This window comes from Nicotiana sylvestris, chromosome 1 (genome assembly GCF_000393655.2).
Source record: "Nicotiana sylvestris chromosome 1, ASM39365v2, whole genome shotgun sequence".
Classification (NCBI taxonomy): Eukaryota; Viridiplantae; Streptophyta; class Magnoliopsida; order Solanales; family Solanaceae; genus Nicotiana; species Nicotiana sylvestris.
In genome coordinates this window covers 146,631,036-146,650,597 of record NC_091057.1, presented here as the reverse complement: position 1 = coordinate 146,650,597, position 19,562 = coordinate 146,631,036, and the positions used below count along the sequence as shown (strand labels likewise).

The 19,562-nt window shown below is 32.7% G+C and overlaps 1 protein-coding gene across 1 annotated transcript; it reads left to right on the top strand.

The window, feature by feature from the left end:
- Nucleotides 1-13,763: 13,763 nt before the first annotated feature.
- On the top strand, nucleotides 13,764-18,957 carry LOC104248588 (protein WVD2-like 2). Its single transcript, XM_009804871.2, has 7 exons — nucleotides 13,764-13,983; nucleotides 15,719-16,181; nucleotides 17,047-17,117; nucleotides 17,232-17,325; nucleotides 17,478-17,549; nucleotides 17,669-17,779; nucleotides 18,262-18,957. Exons 2-7 carry the CDS (start codon nucleotides 15,723-15,725, stop codon nucleotides 18,721-18,723), a joined length of 1,269 nt encoding a protein of 422 aa, XP_009803173.2. The 5' UTR covers nucleotides 13,764-13,983; nucleotides 15,719-15,722; the 3' UTR covers nucleotides 18,724-18,957.
- Nucleotides 18,958-19,562: the final 605 nt, after the last annotated feature.

The window sequence follows — 19,562 nt, the reverse complement described above, 5'->3', positions numbered from 1 at the left end:
AGAACACATATTTTACCATCCTAAACCAAACAAAAAAATTAGAAACGAAACTAATAAATGTTTACCTTCGCCAATGATTGGTTCCGAACAATTTTAGGTTTTTTTTGAATGTTTCTTCATTTTTAGATCTTTCGAACCAGGAGACACCTTTGCTTTCTTTCCTGTTCGAAGATTAGGGACCTCTTCTACAAAGTCGTCGTCTACAGAAATCTCTTTTCCTTTTCATTTGACTTGTTTGACTAGTGTAGAAGTTTCTCCAGCATCTACATCGTATTTTTGTTTGGTTCTCATCTTGGCTCTGATTTGTCGGGGAGAGGAACTATGAGTAGTCTCTGCAATTGCATGTGGAGATTTGACTTGCTTTTTAGGTGATTTTGGGGATAAAACACCCAAATCAAAAGAGGGTATATCAGCTACTGCTGATTTTTTAGGACTATTTTTCGAAGCTTTATTGTTCTTCATTGATGAACTTCAACTGGAGTAAAATGGGGAACCAATTTGTTTGAAGGGTTTCTTCAATTTTCTGTGATTTTAGAGAGAGATTGGGTGGTTTCAGAAGATGGAAAATGATAAAAAGAACGTAGGTATGGGTAAAAAGAACGTGGGTACGGGCCTGAGGGGTTAGGAGAGAGAAAGTAAGGGATGAGTGGAGATACTGGAATTAAACGAAAATCCTTTAATTAAGGAGTAAAAAACATCTCATTAATTATACCCTTAATTAATTATGGTATAGAAATGGTAATTTGGTATACTAAGTGTAATTAAGTCAAACTTTAAACATGGAGGGTAAAAAGGTTTCCTATGTGGCATAGGAATGTAAAAATTCCTTTTTAATTTTCGTATGCACTTGGCTAGTTTTGATAAATTTGTAATTAATGACTAGAAGTTGGTAATTTTGGACTTATTTTGGACATTTCCGTAAGAATCTCTTCCATCTAAGCTTCTTCTTTTCCATTTACTAGACCTTGACTAGTTACATGTTTATGAAGATGATACTCCCTCCGGTTCACAATAAGTGACCAATTTGCTTTTTCATTTTGGTTCAAAATAAGTGTCCAGTTATGTAATCAAGAAAGAATTCAATTTATTTTTACAAAATAACCCCTATGTACATATCCCTAAAAAGTTTTCTTACACCTCATATTAAATGTTTAATTAGGGGTAGTTTAGTCATAGTAGATATTTTTGTATAGAATTTAGTATTTTTTTAATGGGCGTGCTAAAAACAAATTGGGCACTTATTGTGAACCGGAGGGAGTACTAAATAAACTCTAAACACTATAGTTGAGTACGTTAAAATTATTAATATAAGAATTAAGATTAAGGAAGGGGAAAAATATTTGGTTTGTCCAAAACAAAATCATTGTTCTTTAAAGAAAAAAACAATCCACCGTCCTATAAAAAGAATCCAAATAAAATATCTTAATGCCTTTACGAAGAGAATTAAAATAACTTTATTTATCTTTTTTAAAATTCCACCTCCATCCTTTTCTTCTTTTTAAATAAAAAAAATGTAACATTGGTACTAGGAATCTTGATTTTATTCCATCAATCCAACCACCATTTTTGCTTAGTCGTGTACTAGACACACAAAATTATGGGTACTCAATTATGTTCATCATCCGCAATAATGGTCCTATAGGGCAGGCAAGATTTTCATGAATCATTTATGATGGATATATTTTAAAAAATTTCCTTTGCACTACCTCTGTTCAATTATGATAACACGCTTCCAAGTCTTCCTTTCTGGTCATAAAATGTAAGATGGTAGTTAGTACTAGTAGTATTTTTGGCTAGACTTGGAAGCATGTCTTCATAATTGAATAGCGGCAGTTAGTACTTTGGCTCTCTTGCAGGCAATTTGTCTGATCTTATAACAGTGTATAATCATAATGATATGATGAATGAAAATTAAGACATGGTTTTCATCGGCTGGTTTGGTGGGTTTTTAAATATATTGGTATAATATTTTTGGTATTTGGCTCTTTAAAATGCTATATCATTACTAAACCTAATTAGTCTATAGTGGCGTGGGACATCGATAGCATTGAAAGTATAGGAGTAATAGTGAAATACCATTTTTATAACGTCTTAATGGTATTAAGACTTCATTATAGATCTTCATCGTTAAGATATATTCATACCAATTAAGTGATTGTAAATTTAAAAAAACAAACAAACATAATAGTTAAGATCTGAATGATTAAGAGTCAAATCTAAAAAAACAAACAAACTTAATGATTGATATCTGAATAATTAAGATTCAGATATCTATTAAGTGTAAATAAATGAAGCCTTAAGTAGCATGTCATTCCCTTTTCTCCCTTTTCGTCCCATTGATTTAATAAAAAATGAGAATTAATATTATAGTTGAGGCTAAAAGAGTAAAAGTTCTTGCCTCCACGAATAGCGTTAAGACCAAAGGCTCAAGAATCCTCATGGGTCCAGTCAGGTACACATTTTGCAGTAAGAATAGCACGATATAGCCAGTTTTCGGACTGGTCATTCAAAAATAGTCAGCGTTTATGAAGTCAATGAAAAATAGTCACTATTTTGCTGCAATAGAGACCGGTCCAATATAATATACCGGAGTTCGGTGCACCTATGTATGAACTCCAGCATATTATGCCGGACCGATATACTTTGCTGACTCCAGTATAATATACTGGACAATTATACTTGCTGGAACTCCAGTATATTATGCTGAATTCTAGTGTACTTATGCTGGAACTCCATTATATTATGCTAGAGTTCCATCATACTTATCCTGGAACTCCAGTATAATATACTGGCGTATTTTTCGGGTTTTGAACAATGTTTTCGCTCAAATTTATCTTTACATGAAAAATGACTAAATTTCGATTACTTTTGAAACTGGACTATTTTTGAACGGCCAGTTGTAAATTTGGCTATTTTTGAATTTCTCCCCATTTTGTATTCTCATTACTTTGAGACTATAGACTTTTAAGTCTAAGATCCTATCTCATATTCTAATAACGGAAAAGGCCTAAAAATGTCACTCAACTTTGAGAAATGGTTTATTCATGCCATCCGTTAAAAAAATGTTCATTTCATGCCACTGCTATTACATATTTGGCCCATCCATGCTATTATTGACTAACGACAGTGGCATGGATGAGCCAAATACAAATTGAGCCGTTAGTCAATAATGGCATGGATGGGCCAAATGTGTAAGACAATGACATGAAATGAGCATTTTTTTAAGGGATGACATGAATAGACCATTTCTGAAAGTTGAGTGACATTTTTAGACCTTTTCCGTTCTAATAATGAATCAAAGCAGTGGAATATTTTTCATTCTCCCTTTGTTTTTAACAATTCTCATTAAAACAAAAAAAGAACTAAAAGAATGTAAGAGAATATAATAACTTCAAGTAATTAATTTTCAAATATTCCCACGTTAAACTTGTGCCATCGTGCAAAACAAGCCAGACCCACAAAATCAATAAAGAAAAAAAGGAAAAATATTTCTATCTTCTCTTTCTAAAATCCAAAGAATAAACCAAGTCTGGGGGAGAGACAAAAAGGGAGTGGGAGGGAAGAGAATTCTTATACGATTCAAAATTAGGAGTCATCGCTTTCTTTTGCTTTATTCCTTTTCAAAACTAAAGACTAATGATTTAGGCTTATCAAAATTCAAATCCAACCAACTTTTGGGCTCACTTTCTTGCTTTATTTTGTTGCCGCCGTTGACATTTCAATTTTTTCCTACCACCATCACTACGTGCTAGCCTTAAAATCCCCCCTAGGCTAATTGGTCCCATGCATATATGAAAAGGTGCAGTTTTTATTTCCTAGCACGAAGCTTCAAGGACCGACAAGCTAAGACCTCTAACTATTGAAGCCAAGAATAGTATTAAACACGTCCACAAATAAAAAGAACAAATTTGCACGAAGGCACACATTATTGCCAAAAAAAAAAAGGGTCTTTAATCTAAAGGGAAATTTTATGAATAACTATATGTATTATGGATAGATTTGGAGATTTGATATATGCATTGACATTATTGTTTCGGAAATACAACCTAACAAATGTTGCCACTGCTACTACACTGTTTTTTTTGTTGTGAATCAAGCTAACTTCGTAATGGCATGTAGGCTAGAAAAGATGAATAGCGGATTGAACATAAACTATTAGGAAAGGATTTCTATCATTGGTTCATCGGAAGTCAACAAGCTTGAAAGTAGCAATGAGTGTGTGACTATAGGTTAACTAAGATTATTCCGCCAGGTAAAATGTTGGAAAGTTATACTTGGGATCCCGACTCCATTAGCACGTAGTTAAAATTAACTAAGGGTTAGAAAGAAAGAATTATGTGAATTTTGCTCAAGTATGTGTTTCTCACATATCTTCTAAATTTTTATGTCATTCCCTTTCTTCTTAGCTTTATGTTACAACTTCCTTATTATGTTAGTATTTGTTTTGTAATTTCATTTTACTGTTCAATATTATCAACCGTTTTATTGAAAAAGGGTTGTTTATTTCTAATTTGTTTCAGTTTTCATATATGTCAATTAGTAACAGATTAATACTCCTTCCGTTTCACTTTAAATGACATACTTTCCTTATTAGTCCGTTAAAAATAATGGCATATTTCTATATTCGGAAATAATTTTACTTTAAACTTTTTATTTTACCCACATTACATTTAATGTGAAGCTTTTATAGCCACCCAAATGTATGACCCCAAATTTTTTGGACCCCATATTTTAAAAGTCTTCCTTTTTTTTTTCTCTTAAACTTTGTGTCAAGTCAAACTACATCTTCTATATACATTGAAACAAAAGGAGTAGTATGTTTGGCCAAGCTTTGAAATCTAATTATTTTGAAAGTATTGTTTTCGAAAGTGCTTTTCAAAAAAGCTTTTGGAGAGAAATAGTTTGTATTTGACTAATTAATTTGAAAAGTACTTTTGAGCAGCAATTAGTATTTGGCCAAGCTTTAAATTCTACTTATTTTGAAAAATATTTTTTTTCCGAAAGTGCTTCTCAAAAAAGCTTTTGGAGAGAAGCAGTTTGTATTTGACTAATTAATTTGAAACGCGCTTTTAAGCAGCAATTAATATTTGGCCTAGCTTTTAAAAAATACTTATAAGCATATTTTTCTCAAAAGTACTTTTTAAAAATATATTTTTAGGAAGAAACTACTTTTTTTTGTTTTGCTTCTCAAAACTGCTTTTACTTCTAGTCAGAAGTATTTATTTTTCTTTTAAAAACTTGAACAAATACTTTAATTTAAAAATAAAAAAACTTGGTATTAATAAATAGTTAAAGGAATGAGTATTCTTCCGGAGAAGAGCTACCGCCACGCCATTGTCTCAAATAGAAAGGACCATCCAAATAAAATAATCCGCAAAAATCTGGCTACACTTTTCAGGTTGGGAAAAATAGTGCAAGAATTGAATTCTTTCCATAAATGTCGCGCATCCAGATTTTAGACTAGTGTACCAATTTGGTCAAAATACTTCCATTCAAATGTTATTAGAAAGTCAATACTGTCTTTAAAATTTGGATATATTCTATAACGTGTTTGCTTTCATATTACGAAACCATACTTGTTGATAAGCTTTTGAAAGTTATAAAAAAGATATTTTATGGAACGTTCTTTCTTAAGCAGGAGATAAATCCCGGATTTAATAGCTACAACATAATTTGGTTATTTAAGTAATATATAAGCATATATTTAACCAAAAAGAAAAACGGCCATGTTATGACCCAAATTTTTCTTATTAATTTATTATTACTTAACCAGCAAAATATGTCACTCCATTTGATTCGCATAACCACACATTTAGGACAAGGAAAGAGTGGACAAGTCAGGTCACGAGGATTAGCAAATCTTGCTATGGACTCCAATATTTGACTACCCAATGAAAAAAGACATAATTTGAATCACCTATTGCGACTTTAATATTTTTGTCTTCTTTTCCCCTTCAACGTTTAAGAGTTAAATGCTCTCACTTAAAAATGACCCTACACAGACTACCATTTAATCAATTTATTTATGATCAACAGACATTTCATCTTACGTAATTAATCAAATTATTATGATCAAGACTTAAGTGATCTTACGTAATTAATCACTTTAATACTTAGTATCCTAACACAAACCGTGCAAGCAATCTATATATTTTTCTTGATTAATCACTATCCTACCGGCAATTTTCTGAGTGGACCCTAATTTCTTTTCCTTCTTAGTATTCTTCTTTGTCTTACAGGATAAGAATGTGGACCATATCATATTAGGTACAATTACATGTTGTATTTACATTATGTAATGACTTTTCATTTTGATTCTTTATATTTAATCCTTAAAAACTTATTCATACCAGGTGTTTACACCAAACTAATAGATACATGGCATGTGTTTTGTATATGAACTTCAATCTTTTAACCATGATAAATTATATGCATTTTCGTCTAATCAAATTAATTAACTATAGTGAATTAATATAGTTTGGAGTAAACACCTTTCTCTGTCAAAATTGATGGATTAACACATTAAAGAGTTCACTAGAATTAAGGATAAAAGCTCTACTCAACTGCTTAATCTCGCTAAATTTTTATTTGTATATAAAAAGTACAAATCTTTTCTTTTTTCTCAATAAAAGTAAAAATATCTTCACATGATTTTTTAAAACATCTCGTCCCTGGATAAATGAAATTGTATGATTTGTTGGTATCATTAATAAATAATAATGCAAAATCAAAGATTTCTTTGTGATCCTTTTTTTTTTTTTTTTTTGTCTTTTGTGAAAGACAAAGTGTCTCTTGAGGGAATTATAAAGAGCTAGTAAAAGGGAGTGCACACATAAAAAATTGATCTTAACAATTTGCACTTTAATCGAGGCAAAATTGCTTTAAAGATAATGACTTAATACGACATTATTTCGATAAGTTATCTCTATTTCCTTCTTGTTCTTGGTCAATATTACCAATTATTTTTCCAACATGATTGTCCTTGTAAAATAGCACTGCGTTCCCTTCATAAAAAAATTTATGCTTTACCGCATGGGAATAAGAAATTGATAACACGATGAACTTACATTTAAAGGAAAATGCTCAAATGTCTCTGTAAAATAACTAACAAAATACCTAATTCGGACGTTGATTTGAACCTAATTTTCAACTAGTCTTTGACGTGAGATGTTATGTCATGGATCACACATCCTATGATATGCACCATGGTGATATGACATGACCAACGTTGGAATTAATTGATTATATTTCATCATTTTCAGTTCTTAACAGCCTCATCTAACTTTTTAACATATTCTTATGACAAATCAAAACCAAAAGATTGTGAGTCTTATCATTAGCAATATTTTGATTATTTTTTCTTTTTTTGGTTTGGCCATCCAATAGCGACATTCATATCGTCTTTAAGTAAATTTTGTATGATCCATGCTTTTCGACCAAATCTAAATACCTAATAATCACACAACATTTCATTTGAAAAACTCAAACCTTCAAATCTTAATGTTCAAATTACTGCAACCGGATGCCATCAGCTGAAGTCAAATGTTTTCTTTGTGCTTTAATTTCTTTTTATTTGTGTACAAATTATTTTTGGAGGTGGGGATGGGCAACTGTCCATTCGGTTCAGTTATGAATATTATCGGTTTAACATATCGGTTATCGGTTTACAAATTTGATAAACCGATAACTGAACCGATAAGATATCGGTTATCGATCATTATCTGTTTGGTTATCGGTTTACCCGATAAGATAACTTATTCTAGAGTTAAGCAAAAAATAAAAGACAATTCACTGGAGTTAAGCAAAAAAGAGAAGAATTCACATATAGTATACTACCCATTTCTGCGTTCTGTCCAGTGGCCACAACTGGAATAGTACTAATTCTTCAATATTAGTTGTCCAAATATATTAATAATAATACAAAGTAGTAGCAGTTTCACCTTAAAATTAACAAGTCCAAACATATAGTACTATCAGTCCAAGATAAACTGGATGTTATTTGTCAAATACGTAGCCTGAAAAAAGAAACCATAGAGCAAAACCTTGATCTGTGCATGGGCAATACTGACACAGAAATGAAAAACACCTAGAAGGCAAGAAGATGTTGACCTGTTGTCAAAGCTCAGCGTACTATACAGAAGAATAATATTCAAAAATATACCCGAAACTGACGAAGATTGTCGATTGAGAATTGATGAGTGCGAAGAAAAATTGCTAGTAGGTATAGGTTGCACAATGTGAGCTCACAAAATTAAGAAACAAATAAAAAAAATAAAGAATCATTAACAGCCAAAAATACCAATATGAAGATGAATTTTGTTATAGAAATTAAAAACTTAATATACAAGACTAAAGGCATACGCTAGGAGTAAGCAACTGAAGAGTGCGGCTGAGAAAGAATATGAGAGAATGAATTGAAGTCCAAACATATGTATATACCTAAGGGTAAAGTCGTAATTTTATTAATTCTTATTGGGTTATCGGTTAACCCATTAACAAAATTGGCAAACCAAGGCCCTAACCGATAACCCAATAGTGAAAAATTCTAAACCGTTATCGAACCGTTAACCCGATAACCCGATACCGATAACCCAATAAACAATTAATGGTTCGGGTTATCGGTTTTAACTGAAGGATAGTTTGTTATAAAAGTTAGAAAGCATGTTGGACTTGTTCCACATCGGTAGTGAAAGGCCACTTTTGGTGCCTTTTAAGTCTTTGTCCTTTTATGTATTTAATTTAGAACACATACTCTTATATGTGTGAATATATATATCAAAGACTTGGACGTCAGACTTAAAATAAATAATTTAAATTTGAAATATATTTGAATAAACAGATGCGTATGTTTGTGAAAGAACATATCTTTTTGAAAAAGGTCCGATTGTTGCTTTATAAATAAAAGTTCTTTCAACAAAGTGGATATAGAAAAATCTTCAAGTATATTCTTGGCTTGTTGTATCCCGAAGAAGATTATTTCCCAAAATAGAGTTTCTATTCAAATCCATACTCAACCCTTTTTTTCAGTGCAACACAGGAAAGCACCCTCTTTCACGAGAGGAAAGACCCATTCTTTATAGCCGTTACGAAAGCTCCCGAAGACAGCACACCGACATGCTAAAAATTACCTTTTGAACTTCTTCCATATTAGGAGGGGTCGTAAGCATCTTTCTCCAACTTGTATATATGCAATATCTTATTCAAGCCTTATTCAATTTTGTTCTCATGCTTGAAGCCTTATTCAATCTCGTTTTCAATAATTAATTTTTTGAACAATCTTTACAATAAAATCTAATGGTTCATTTTCAACATTGGTTTTAGCACTACTTACATACGGAGAGAGAGTATAATAGTATATGGCTGTTTGGTCATGATTGCACTTGTAATTGAGTGAAATTTTTGAGCGGAAGTTTAGCTATCAATATTTACAAATATAAACATAAATATATGAAAATATTGTAGTAACTTTTTTGGCAAATAAATATGTCAAAGCACAACTAGTCCAAATGGAGGGTATAGTGTCATTGAAACCACTAGAATATAGGCTTCTAAAGCATCTCCGACAAAATGCCAGGAGCAAGAAAAGATGAGAGGCTCAGAGGCTAAGGTGTAACTTTGTCAAAAACCAAAACAACAAAAAGCAAAAATCTCATACTACTCCTACTAGATTCCTCCCCCCATACCCTTCTCTGCCACTACCAATTAGCTTACCTTTCAACTCACCCCACCGCTTACTACCCCACCCCTATCCATGTGGATACCCCTCAGACTTGGGTAAAATGAAATGAAAACAAAAATACGATTTTTCATATTTTATAATTTCGTCAAATATTATGCTATGGTCCTCTTTTGTGTTTAGTAAGGACGTTAATATTAGTTATAGTTAACGAAGGTAATTACTGTTAGAACCAACAATACTTTGGAGATGAACACCGTCATTTTTATCCAAAATCTATCATTTCAAATCATCAAGAATAGAACTGAATGCGGAAGCGTACCTGAATCCATAAGAACCGGTGAAACTTGTCGTTTTTGCAGTTGGTGGTCTTCCAAACCAAGAAGTATGAATTGTTCAGAAGACGACTATCACTTTTCTAACGATGGGATACTAGAAAAGAACTCTACGTCTTATTTGGGAACCATAACCCTATTTGTAGATACACACAATTTATATAATGAGACCTTTTCCTTCTTATACCATATATGAAACCTTATTACCAAAAATGTGCATAGTTTCATATTTACCCGTCATGTTTACAGTTATTCTACAATTATTATACCATTCATTAAATACTAATTATTAGGAGCTGATTCCTTCCTAATTAGGCGCGCTACAAATCAGGAACAGAATATTCTAATTGATTTAGCGACCTTCAAATCAAAATTTGAAACGCAAATCCTATATCTTCAATTTAAAATCAAATTACATGGACTCTTTTCTGCAAAAACTCTGTTCTTCAATATTTTTCCTTAAGCCACAAATCAAAAAAAGACAAAATCGTCAACAAATTCGAATCAAATTTTAGAAATCAGTTCTGCAAAAGCTCAGTTCGTCGACATTCTCTCTACTTCTCTCTCTATTTCTCAATCGCAAATTTCAGTAATACAAAGCAAATGAAAAGAGAACAACAATTCCATCATTGACAGCCATTAATAAACTTGAAAGCTTTGAATTCAAATTTGGATTTTCAAAAATTATTATTTGTTTGGATTGGGTGTTGTTGAAAATAATCGGGAATATGGTTTGGAGTTTATATCTCAATTTTGAGGAGTTTTGGTGAAGATTAGACTTGGTTTTGACTGAATTTCAGATTGAAACTCGAAGAAGAAGAAGACATATTGCAAAAATTGTAGATAAATTGTAGATTATTTGTATTCTGATTATAGATGCTTTATTTTCTGTTTTCACAAATAAAAAACGGCAAAAACTTCTACAAATCTTCTGAAAAAACGCAATTATGTCAAAAATCCCAATTATGCTACAATTGAATGGGAATTGGGATATAAAAAATTCAATGTACCCAGTTTGTAGATATTTTGTAGATAAATTGTTGATTATTTGTAAACTAATTATAGATGCTTTGTTTTCTGTTTTCACAAATCCAAAACGACTAAAACTTCTACAAATTTTTCTGCAAAAAAAAAAAGTATGCCGAAAATACCAATTAAGCTACAATTGAATGAGAATTGAGATATTAAAATTCAATGTACCCAGTAGATATTTTGTAGATAAATTATAGATTATTTGTATTCTAATTGTAGATTATGTCAAAAATACCTATACACTACCACATTTATAGTGGTAGGACTGACTAAAATGCACATAAGGAGGGCAGCTGATAAACAAGGAGCAAAGTGGTTTTTAAGAACAAGTGCATTCTTGTTGGCAAAGTGTAACGGAAGGTAAAAGTAAGTAATAGTCGATAGTTCAAGTGCAAATTTGGAACTTTTTACTAATTACATATCATTGGTATCGATGTCAGTTCGTCTCTTGAATGCTTCTAGTCTCTCAGAGAGAAACAAAAATGCCTCATAGGAACGAATCATCAACTGAGAATTATTTTTCTGAAGACTTCCCCAGGCAGCTTTGCTGAGATTTGACGACGTAAGCAATAACCACCTGTTCTATCAGAGAAAGAAAGCATGGGTGAGGGTGAGGGTTTCGGAGAGAGAAATGTGGGAGGGGTGGGATATACGGTACCTTGAATTAAGGAGGGATATACGCTACATTAATTGTACCCTTAAAATACACTATGGTACAAAATTGGTAATTTGGTATACTAAGTGTAATTAAGTCAAACCTTAAACATTGAGGGTAATAAGATTTCCGATGTGGCATAAGAATGTAAAAATTCCTTATATAATTTTAATTTAGCCCATCATTAAATTAGAATTACATCCGTTATCTACACATAAGACCCCCATACTTTCGGAGGTGTCTTATCAACTTATTTAACTTTAAACCTTAGCAGATCACTTTTATTTTGGGTCAAGCTTTTAACGATTGCAACCAATATATAATTATTCTTAATAAAAAAAATATATATGCAAGTCCATAAACTCTTACAATTACATGCCATAATGATTTAAAGATCACAACAATTGTCCAATCGAGCTAATGTAATACAAGTACTAGCAAAAACAAGATTATCAGTATATTATGCTATGGTCTTATTTGTTATTCATTTCTTCCTCTGGAGTTGGACATGGAAACAAACAATTCCTTTTTTAGATATCAGTTTTGATGAGCTTATAAATTTTGTGTTTTTGTTGTGATGTTGAGCTGAAATTAAATATAATGTCAATTGATTTGAGGTAACAATACTTGAAATGTGTTATAATGAAATCGAGATGATGTATGTCAAGAATATCATTTTGTTGCGTGACTATGGGTATATACAATTAATTAAATTTTTAACACCTTTATACTAAAGAAAAAAGTATAATGTTATAAAATATACATGGATTTGGATTAACAGGTGAAAATTACTCGATCACTCATATAAATTATTGAGGATTAAAGAATATGTATTTGTGTGAAAATATCAAGTTAAATTGTAAATGTTGATATTTTTCAACCTAATTGTTAATCGAATCTTTCAGCTATTGAATTCATTAGTTCCGCTGCTCATTATTCATATATAGCCGTTATTTTAATTAATAATTAGTCCAAATTTTTTAAATCATGAACGCTCAACTATTTTTAATCTGGAATTGATATTAAGATTGGACTAATATTGTTAATCACGACTTGCTAACAAATGTTCTGTTATTGACTCTTATTCTCATTTTGGACTAATATTGTTAGTCACGACTCGTTAAGAATATCTTGATTCGAAAAAATCAAAAAACGATAAAAACATTAAAAATTGATAAAGTTAAAAGCTATCCAACTAGCTTTAAGCACTGATTCAACAAGGATAGCTTTATTGAACTGCTCCCCTTTCGTTGAAAACTTAAGAAAGAGATGGAAAAGGGAGGGATTACTGTTTTAAATTTGAAAATCCCTAATAAAATTTTAAAATTAAAATATTATACTACATTTTTCCTAGCCCCACTTTCGTATGAAACCTAACATTAAAATGCGGTCAACCACCAAAAATAAAGGACAAAAGTTAAATTCTCATTTCCTTTTCCCTCCAATAAATTACAAAATTGATATTAAAGGGGGACAAACAAAATACATACGATATGTTAATCTATTTCAGATTGTGGTGAAATAATAATTAGGGATATTATCATTTTTAATCCGCGCTAGAAATTATTTATATTTGGTAGTCAAAAGAATATATAAAATTTATATAATTTTTGTATATATAACATACGGAATGTATATATATACAAAAAATATACATATTTTATATAGTTTTTCAGCTATTATTTTTACTAACGGTTATACAGTATTATTTTTCATAATAAATACTTCTCTTTATAAATATCAAGTCATAAAAATGAAATTCTCTTTATTAAGAGCGATTTATTTATTAGATAAAAATTTTCCACACGCATTTAAATTAATTGGCTTTCAAAAAAAAAAAACCAAAAACAATTGAGATTTTTTTAATTTAAAATTAGCATTGTTACTCCTGTGCAGGCAACTGCCCGACATTAACGGCGTAGAGACTTGAGATTGACCAGATAAATTTAGAGGAAAGAGAAAGAAAAATGGAACAAACAGAACAAATTAAATAAAAAATAAAAACAAAAAGGTTAAAAAAGTGAGAGAAGGAGAAAGAAAAGGACAGACAGTAGGGGGCACCAATAGTCATAACCATCATACATAAAAAAGTAAACATTAAACATTTTGATAGTTTACAGAGAGAAAAAAAAAAAGAAAGAAAAAAAAAAAGAGAGAGAAAGAAGAAGAAGAAGAAGAAGAAGAGAGTTGGGTTCACGTTTGTGGGTTTTCCTGTGTGTGTGTGTGTTGGTTTGAAGAGATCTCTTTCAGATCAGAAGCTCAAACGGTCACAAAAAGACAACCTCGTAAGGATTTATTTTGTTTTCGATCTGCATGTTTTGTGTTTTTGAATATTTTTGCCCCCATTCTTTTTCTTTTTGTTGTTTCTTTGGTGGGGTTGTTTCAGCTTAGCTTCTCAGGCCACAAGACTTTAGCTTTGGTAATTATTTGTTGGTTTGCTGCGTTCTTCTTTCTTTGTTTCTCTTTGTGTTGGCCTCTTTTATCTGGGTGTTTGAGTTTTTGTGGTAAAGATTGAACTTTTTTTGCTCAAAATGTTGGAAAATGGACGTGGGGATTGGAAATGAGGGATTTTAGGGTGATTGTCTTGTTCTTTGAGCTACTATTTGTTTGTGGGTTTGAGAATTTTGTTCCTTTTTTTTTTCTTGGGTGTTTGAGCTGTGAGAATTTGGCCTTTATGTGGCTATTCCTTTTTTTTTGGACTCAGAAAAGTTTGAAATTTATTTATTTGTTATGGGATTTGAGCATTTTGGTGCATATGTAGGAGGAATTGTGGGTACTGGATTTGGCTTGATTCATTTTATTATTATTTATTTTTCATTTTTAATTGGTTTTCAAAGGTGGGATGTGTTTGTCCATGTCTAGTGTAGGGATTTTGAAGCTATATTTTCTGTTGGTTAGAAGTTTACTTCTTTTTTCCCCCAAATTTTCAAATTTGTGATGGATTTGAGCATTTGGGTCTCCAAATTTAGATTGCCATTTACACATTTATTTCTTATATTTATCTTTCTTTCGTCCGCCCTGAGCTTCGTGATTTGTCTGTATATTTTCCTTATGCAAGATTGTCAGATTCAAAGATTAGTTTTTTGAATTCTAAGGTGGTTAAGATATTCTCCTGATCTCTCTCTCTCAAGTTCTTTCCCTTCTAAGTCTGTAAAATTTCCGGTTGTAAGTTACTTTTGGGGATTTCCAACCTTCTATTTTACTGCCTTTTGCTCTACCTCAAACACTTTGTTTGACTGGCCCCGTCATTTTCGTAGAGACTAGATTCTTTCAAATGTAAAGTTGGTCACTGCATAATTACTAATTCCTGATTTGAGGGGAAAAGAACTTTCTTGACTTATTAACAATGTCTTTCTTTTTAGAAATTTAATCTTACTTTGTCTAAGTAGATACTAATTTTTGGGAGTGGTTTACTTAGAGGAAATAAATAAACGATTGAGATAAAAGAGCAAGTTGCTGGAGATTCCCGTTGTTTTGTTATTTCTTGGCAGCACTTTTGCCTTCATGCTTCTTACTGTCCTAACTGTGATTACTACATAGAAGGAAATATTTTGATTGATCAGCTGAACGCTACATGTGCTCCGAAAGCTCTATATGTTTTTCTCTGGACTAAGATCTGAGCTTGTGATATTATCACTTGGTTTGCTGAATGAGATGATCTCCTCACCTAAAGCTTAAGCTAGTATTAGATAGAGAATGCATTTAATGTGCCAAATGTTGAATACTGTGACATCATTCTGGGAAACGTTGGAATAAAAATACTTGTCTGACTTGTGTGATACTGTTGCACTTCATAACTTTTAGATTTTCAACCGGACCTCGATTCTGCTTTTCTTTTGGGGTTTGCAATGTATGTTTTAGGTTTCTATTTTATTTTTTTGTTTAGTAATTTATCTTTTTGGGTTTGTGATCAAACAATTAGAAATGTTGAATGACCTTATTTCTGCTTGTCATGCAAACCTTTCATTTGAGGAAATGCATTTTGAATCTTTTATTCTGTTTATTTATCCTTTTTTGCAGGTAAATGGGGAGGGACATTACAGGTTTACGCAATGCTGACAGGAGACCTAATGTTAAGCCAAATGGTGTCACAGTTCATGTTGCGCCCAGAATTGCCAAGGAAAGGGTTGAAGCAAAGGACTATGAGGCAGAGGATCACACTGCAAAAGACACACACGTGGAGGAATCCCATGAGAAGCAGGATGTACTATCTGTGAAAAGCACCAACTGTGAACCTGATACGACTGAGGGAAAAATTACAAAGACTGAGGCTGTGAAGTCCAGTGACAAGAAGTTGGGCTCGCCATTGAAGCCTTACTCTGATTCTTCTGCAGCAACTGAAAGTCTAGCACCCCCGGTCATGAATTCATCAGGGAATGAACCTGAAAATCATGAAAATGGCACTCAGACGGTTGATGCTGGATCTAACTGTTCATCAAAGTCCAACGATCTGCACTCTCCTATGACTTCCCAAAAATTTCATGTAAGATTTTGTTTACTTTTATTTAACACTTTAACGATCCTGAAGATGCCGCAAACCTTATAAGCTGGAGCTCTTCTTTATTTTCCACAGTTTAAAAGATAACATTTGAAAAGGGATGTGAATTTTATTTGCAGCTGAAAGATGTCCGGAAACTGCTTGCTTGTATCTGACAATCTTTGAACCAGCCTAACATCCAGACTTTATATTTTGTTACTGTAGGTTTTGGTTATGGTGGTTTTGGGTGGGGTGGGGATTGAATAGCCTGGAACGAGTTGATGCTTATTGGAAAACTTCTCACTCCTCATAATTATGTTCAAGATTTAAATTCTATGATGCTGGGTCGATGCTCAGTGGAAACTCCAACCACATTACTATTTAAACGTGATAGTCTTAATTCTGATGTTGATATCACAGTAGCACTAAATGGAAACCTTCAGCGACTTACAACATGATTTTTCCCATAATTAGATGGATCAATTTCGGGTTGGAACTCTTCAGGCTTAAATTCTGTGATGCTGATATGAGAGTAGCACTAAATGGGACCTTCAACAAATTATTACTTGGCTTTTGCCGAAAAGTAGGTTGATCAATTTTGGTTTGCAACCTGAATGAGTTAGTCACTGAACGAAGAAGTTGGCTGTGGCAAGCAGAATGATTATTTGCTGCAATCAGAGATGAATACATCTTTAATATCTTGATTGAAATTTTCAGGCTTCCATACTACTTCACATATTCCAGTGTTTTATTGTCATTATTTTACACCCTTCATAACTCTGTAGATAATACTTGTAGTCTCTGATGTCATGTAATTCTTGTGCCCTGATGGTCAGACCACTGATTTTGAGAGTTATTCATCTTGTTGCAGCAAAATTCTCCCATGATGTCAAGGAAACTGCGGATTCTGGATGAAGACGATAACTGGTCCTTGGCTTCCTCGTATCCTCTTGTTGGCCTTCTAGTCCTCTTTTTGCAGACTTTAATTTATCATAAAAAAAACTCTCTGTTTTCAATTTCTTGTTCTTCTGGGAAAATCTTCCTTATCTTTCATAGAACTGCAGCTTCTGTGCGGACAGTTAAGTCCAAGATTACTGTTCCTGTAGCTCCATCATTTAAATGTTCTGAACGCTCAGAGAGACGTAGAGAGGTATTTTCCTGAACGTTCAAACGCAATTTTTGTTTCAACCTCCTTACAAGCCCCCTCTCCCTCTCCCTCTCCCTTATTCATATTAACTTGTAGTTGTGCTTTTGTTTTCCGAACAAATGATGCTATCCCATTCTTTTTCATTTTTCCCCTAGTATTACACAAAGTTAGAGGAAAAGCACAAAGCTCTGGAGGCAGAGAAACAAGAATATGCAGCCAGAATGAAGGTATTGTAGTATGCATGTATCCTCAACCTTAACAATTGCTTAGGGGAGGGCGGAGAAAAAAATAAGACATGTTGTGAAGTAAGATACTTGACCCCTAACCTATCCTCTACAAATTCTAGGAAGAGGAAGAAGCAGCAATGAAGCAGCTTAGAAAGGCCATGGTCTACAGAGCAAATCCAGTTCCTAGTTTTTACCGTGAAGGGCCACCTCCAAAGCGTGAACTTAAAAAGGTATTCTTCACCTATATTTCCACTCTTTGTTTATTTTAAAAGTTGATTGCCTCTCTGCATGTTTTTCTTTCTACCATGTGTAAGAAACTTGCCCAATTAAGTCAAGACTCTGGCCATATAATTTGAATAATCAATTTTTAATTTTAATGCCATGTTGTAAATCACACTTCACCTAAAAAAGGAATTAATTAGATAACAACTCAAGATGCGAGTTACTGATATTAACTTTAGAATGCATGTGTACTATTTATTTGCATGTCTGTTCTATGCTCTAAAGTGTTGATGTCTGGCATAACTGAGACAACTTTGGCTCTGCAAGTGAAACATTTTTTCGTACTTTTTTTTTCATACGTAATTAGTGTTTTCTATTCCCAAGTATCAAGCTATCATGCAACAACCTTGACTTCTCTTTGGGCCTTTTCATGGTCTCCATAGAGTTTTATCTTTGTAAGTAAACAAAAATTTTACTGCTTTGCATGCAGCTGCCAGTGACTCGTGCCAAATCACCAAATCTGACCCGTAGAAAGAGCTGTAGCGATGCAGTCACACCATCTCCCGAAGAAAAGAAACCTTGTGCAAAGGTTCGTCACAGCATTGGTGTTTACAAACAAGGCAGTACTACCCCAACTACTCCCAAGAGTAAAGATCGCGTGAGTGCTCGGAATAGTAATGGAACTCCCAAAGCCAAAGAACCTACCAAATTGGTGAAAGCGAAGAAAGGATCCCCTTTAAAGGAGATGAAGGAAACTCCAATTAAGGAGATAAAGGAAACTCCAATAGCAGAGTCAAATGTAACTCCAATGAATGAGACAGAGGAAGCTCCGGTTAAGGTGACAAACGAAGCTTCTGTTAAGGAGATAAAGGAAATTCCCTCCTCAGAGATGAAGGAAACTTCTCATACAATGACAGAGCAACTGAGTGCAAATACTGCTGCTCAATCATGAACAATTAGCCTTCTTCTTTTTCATTTCCTTTTTCTTTTTCTTTGTAGTTTTTATGATCGAATCGAGATGTTCCAGGCAAGGTCAATTGGTCCACCTCTTTTCTTCTCGGCAATGACTTGTTGAAGTGATGCTTTTAATCTGTGTTGTATATTATCTGTAATTTTGATTGGTACATATGTTACATAGAAAGAGAGTGTTGGAGAACCTTTTGTTTATAAACATAATTTTAAGATAGTTTGACTGTGTTGTGTTACTGGTTCCTTGCCCCATCTTTTGAGTGACTGCTACTCTTATATATTTGCCAAAAGATGGGTGGACAGTTTGTGCTCAAGGGCACTCGGTAAGTGAATTGCTGTTTCTAGTCTCTCTTTTGTTCAAAGAAAAAACTGTTAGTTTGTATTAAACAGATGCATGCAATGTTTGTATTAAATGGATGAATGCATGACATATGTTTTCAAATATAGTTTTATCACTTCATCATATTCATGGTTAAGTAATACTCCAGTATTTATTTTGATTTTATCACTTAATAAGAAGCAGCCCGGTGCACTAAACTCTTGCTATGTGAAAAAACTATTGTATGCAGCTTTACCCTGCTACGAGGTTGTTACCACTTAATCATTACAAAGAATAACACTGTTGTTTGGTTTGCAGTAACAATAAGCAAACAGTTACTTTATTCTATTATACTTGTCAAAAGAAATATTTTTGCCTATTTGGTATTAAAATGAAAAATAGGCAAGTGAAAATCATCATTTCAATCATGAAGACCGTTGCACTTGATGTTTTGTAGGACAAATTGCTCTGATGAAATGATTCTTGTTTTGACATGCTGTTAT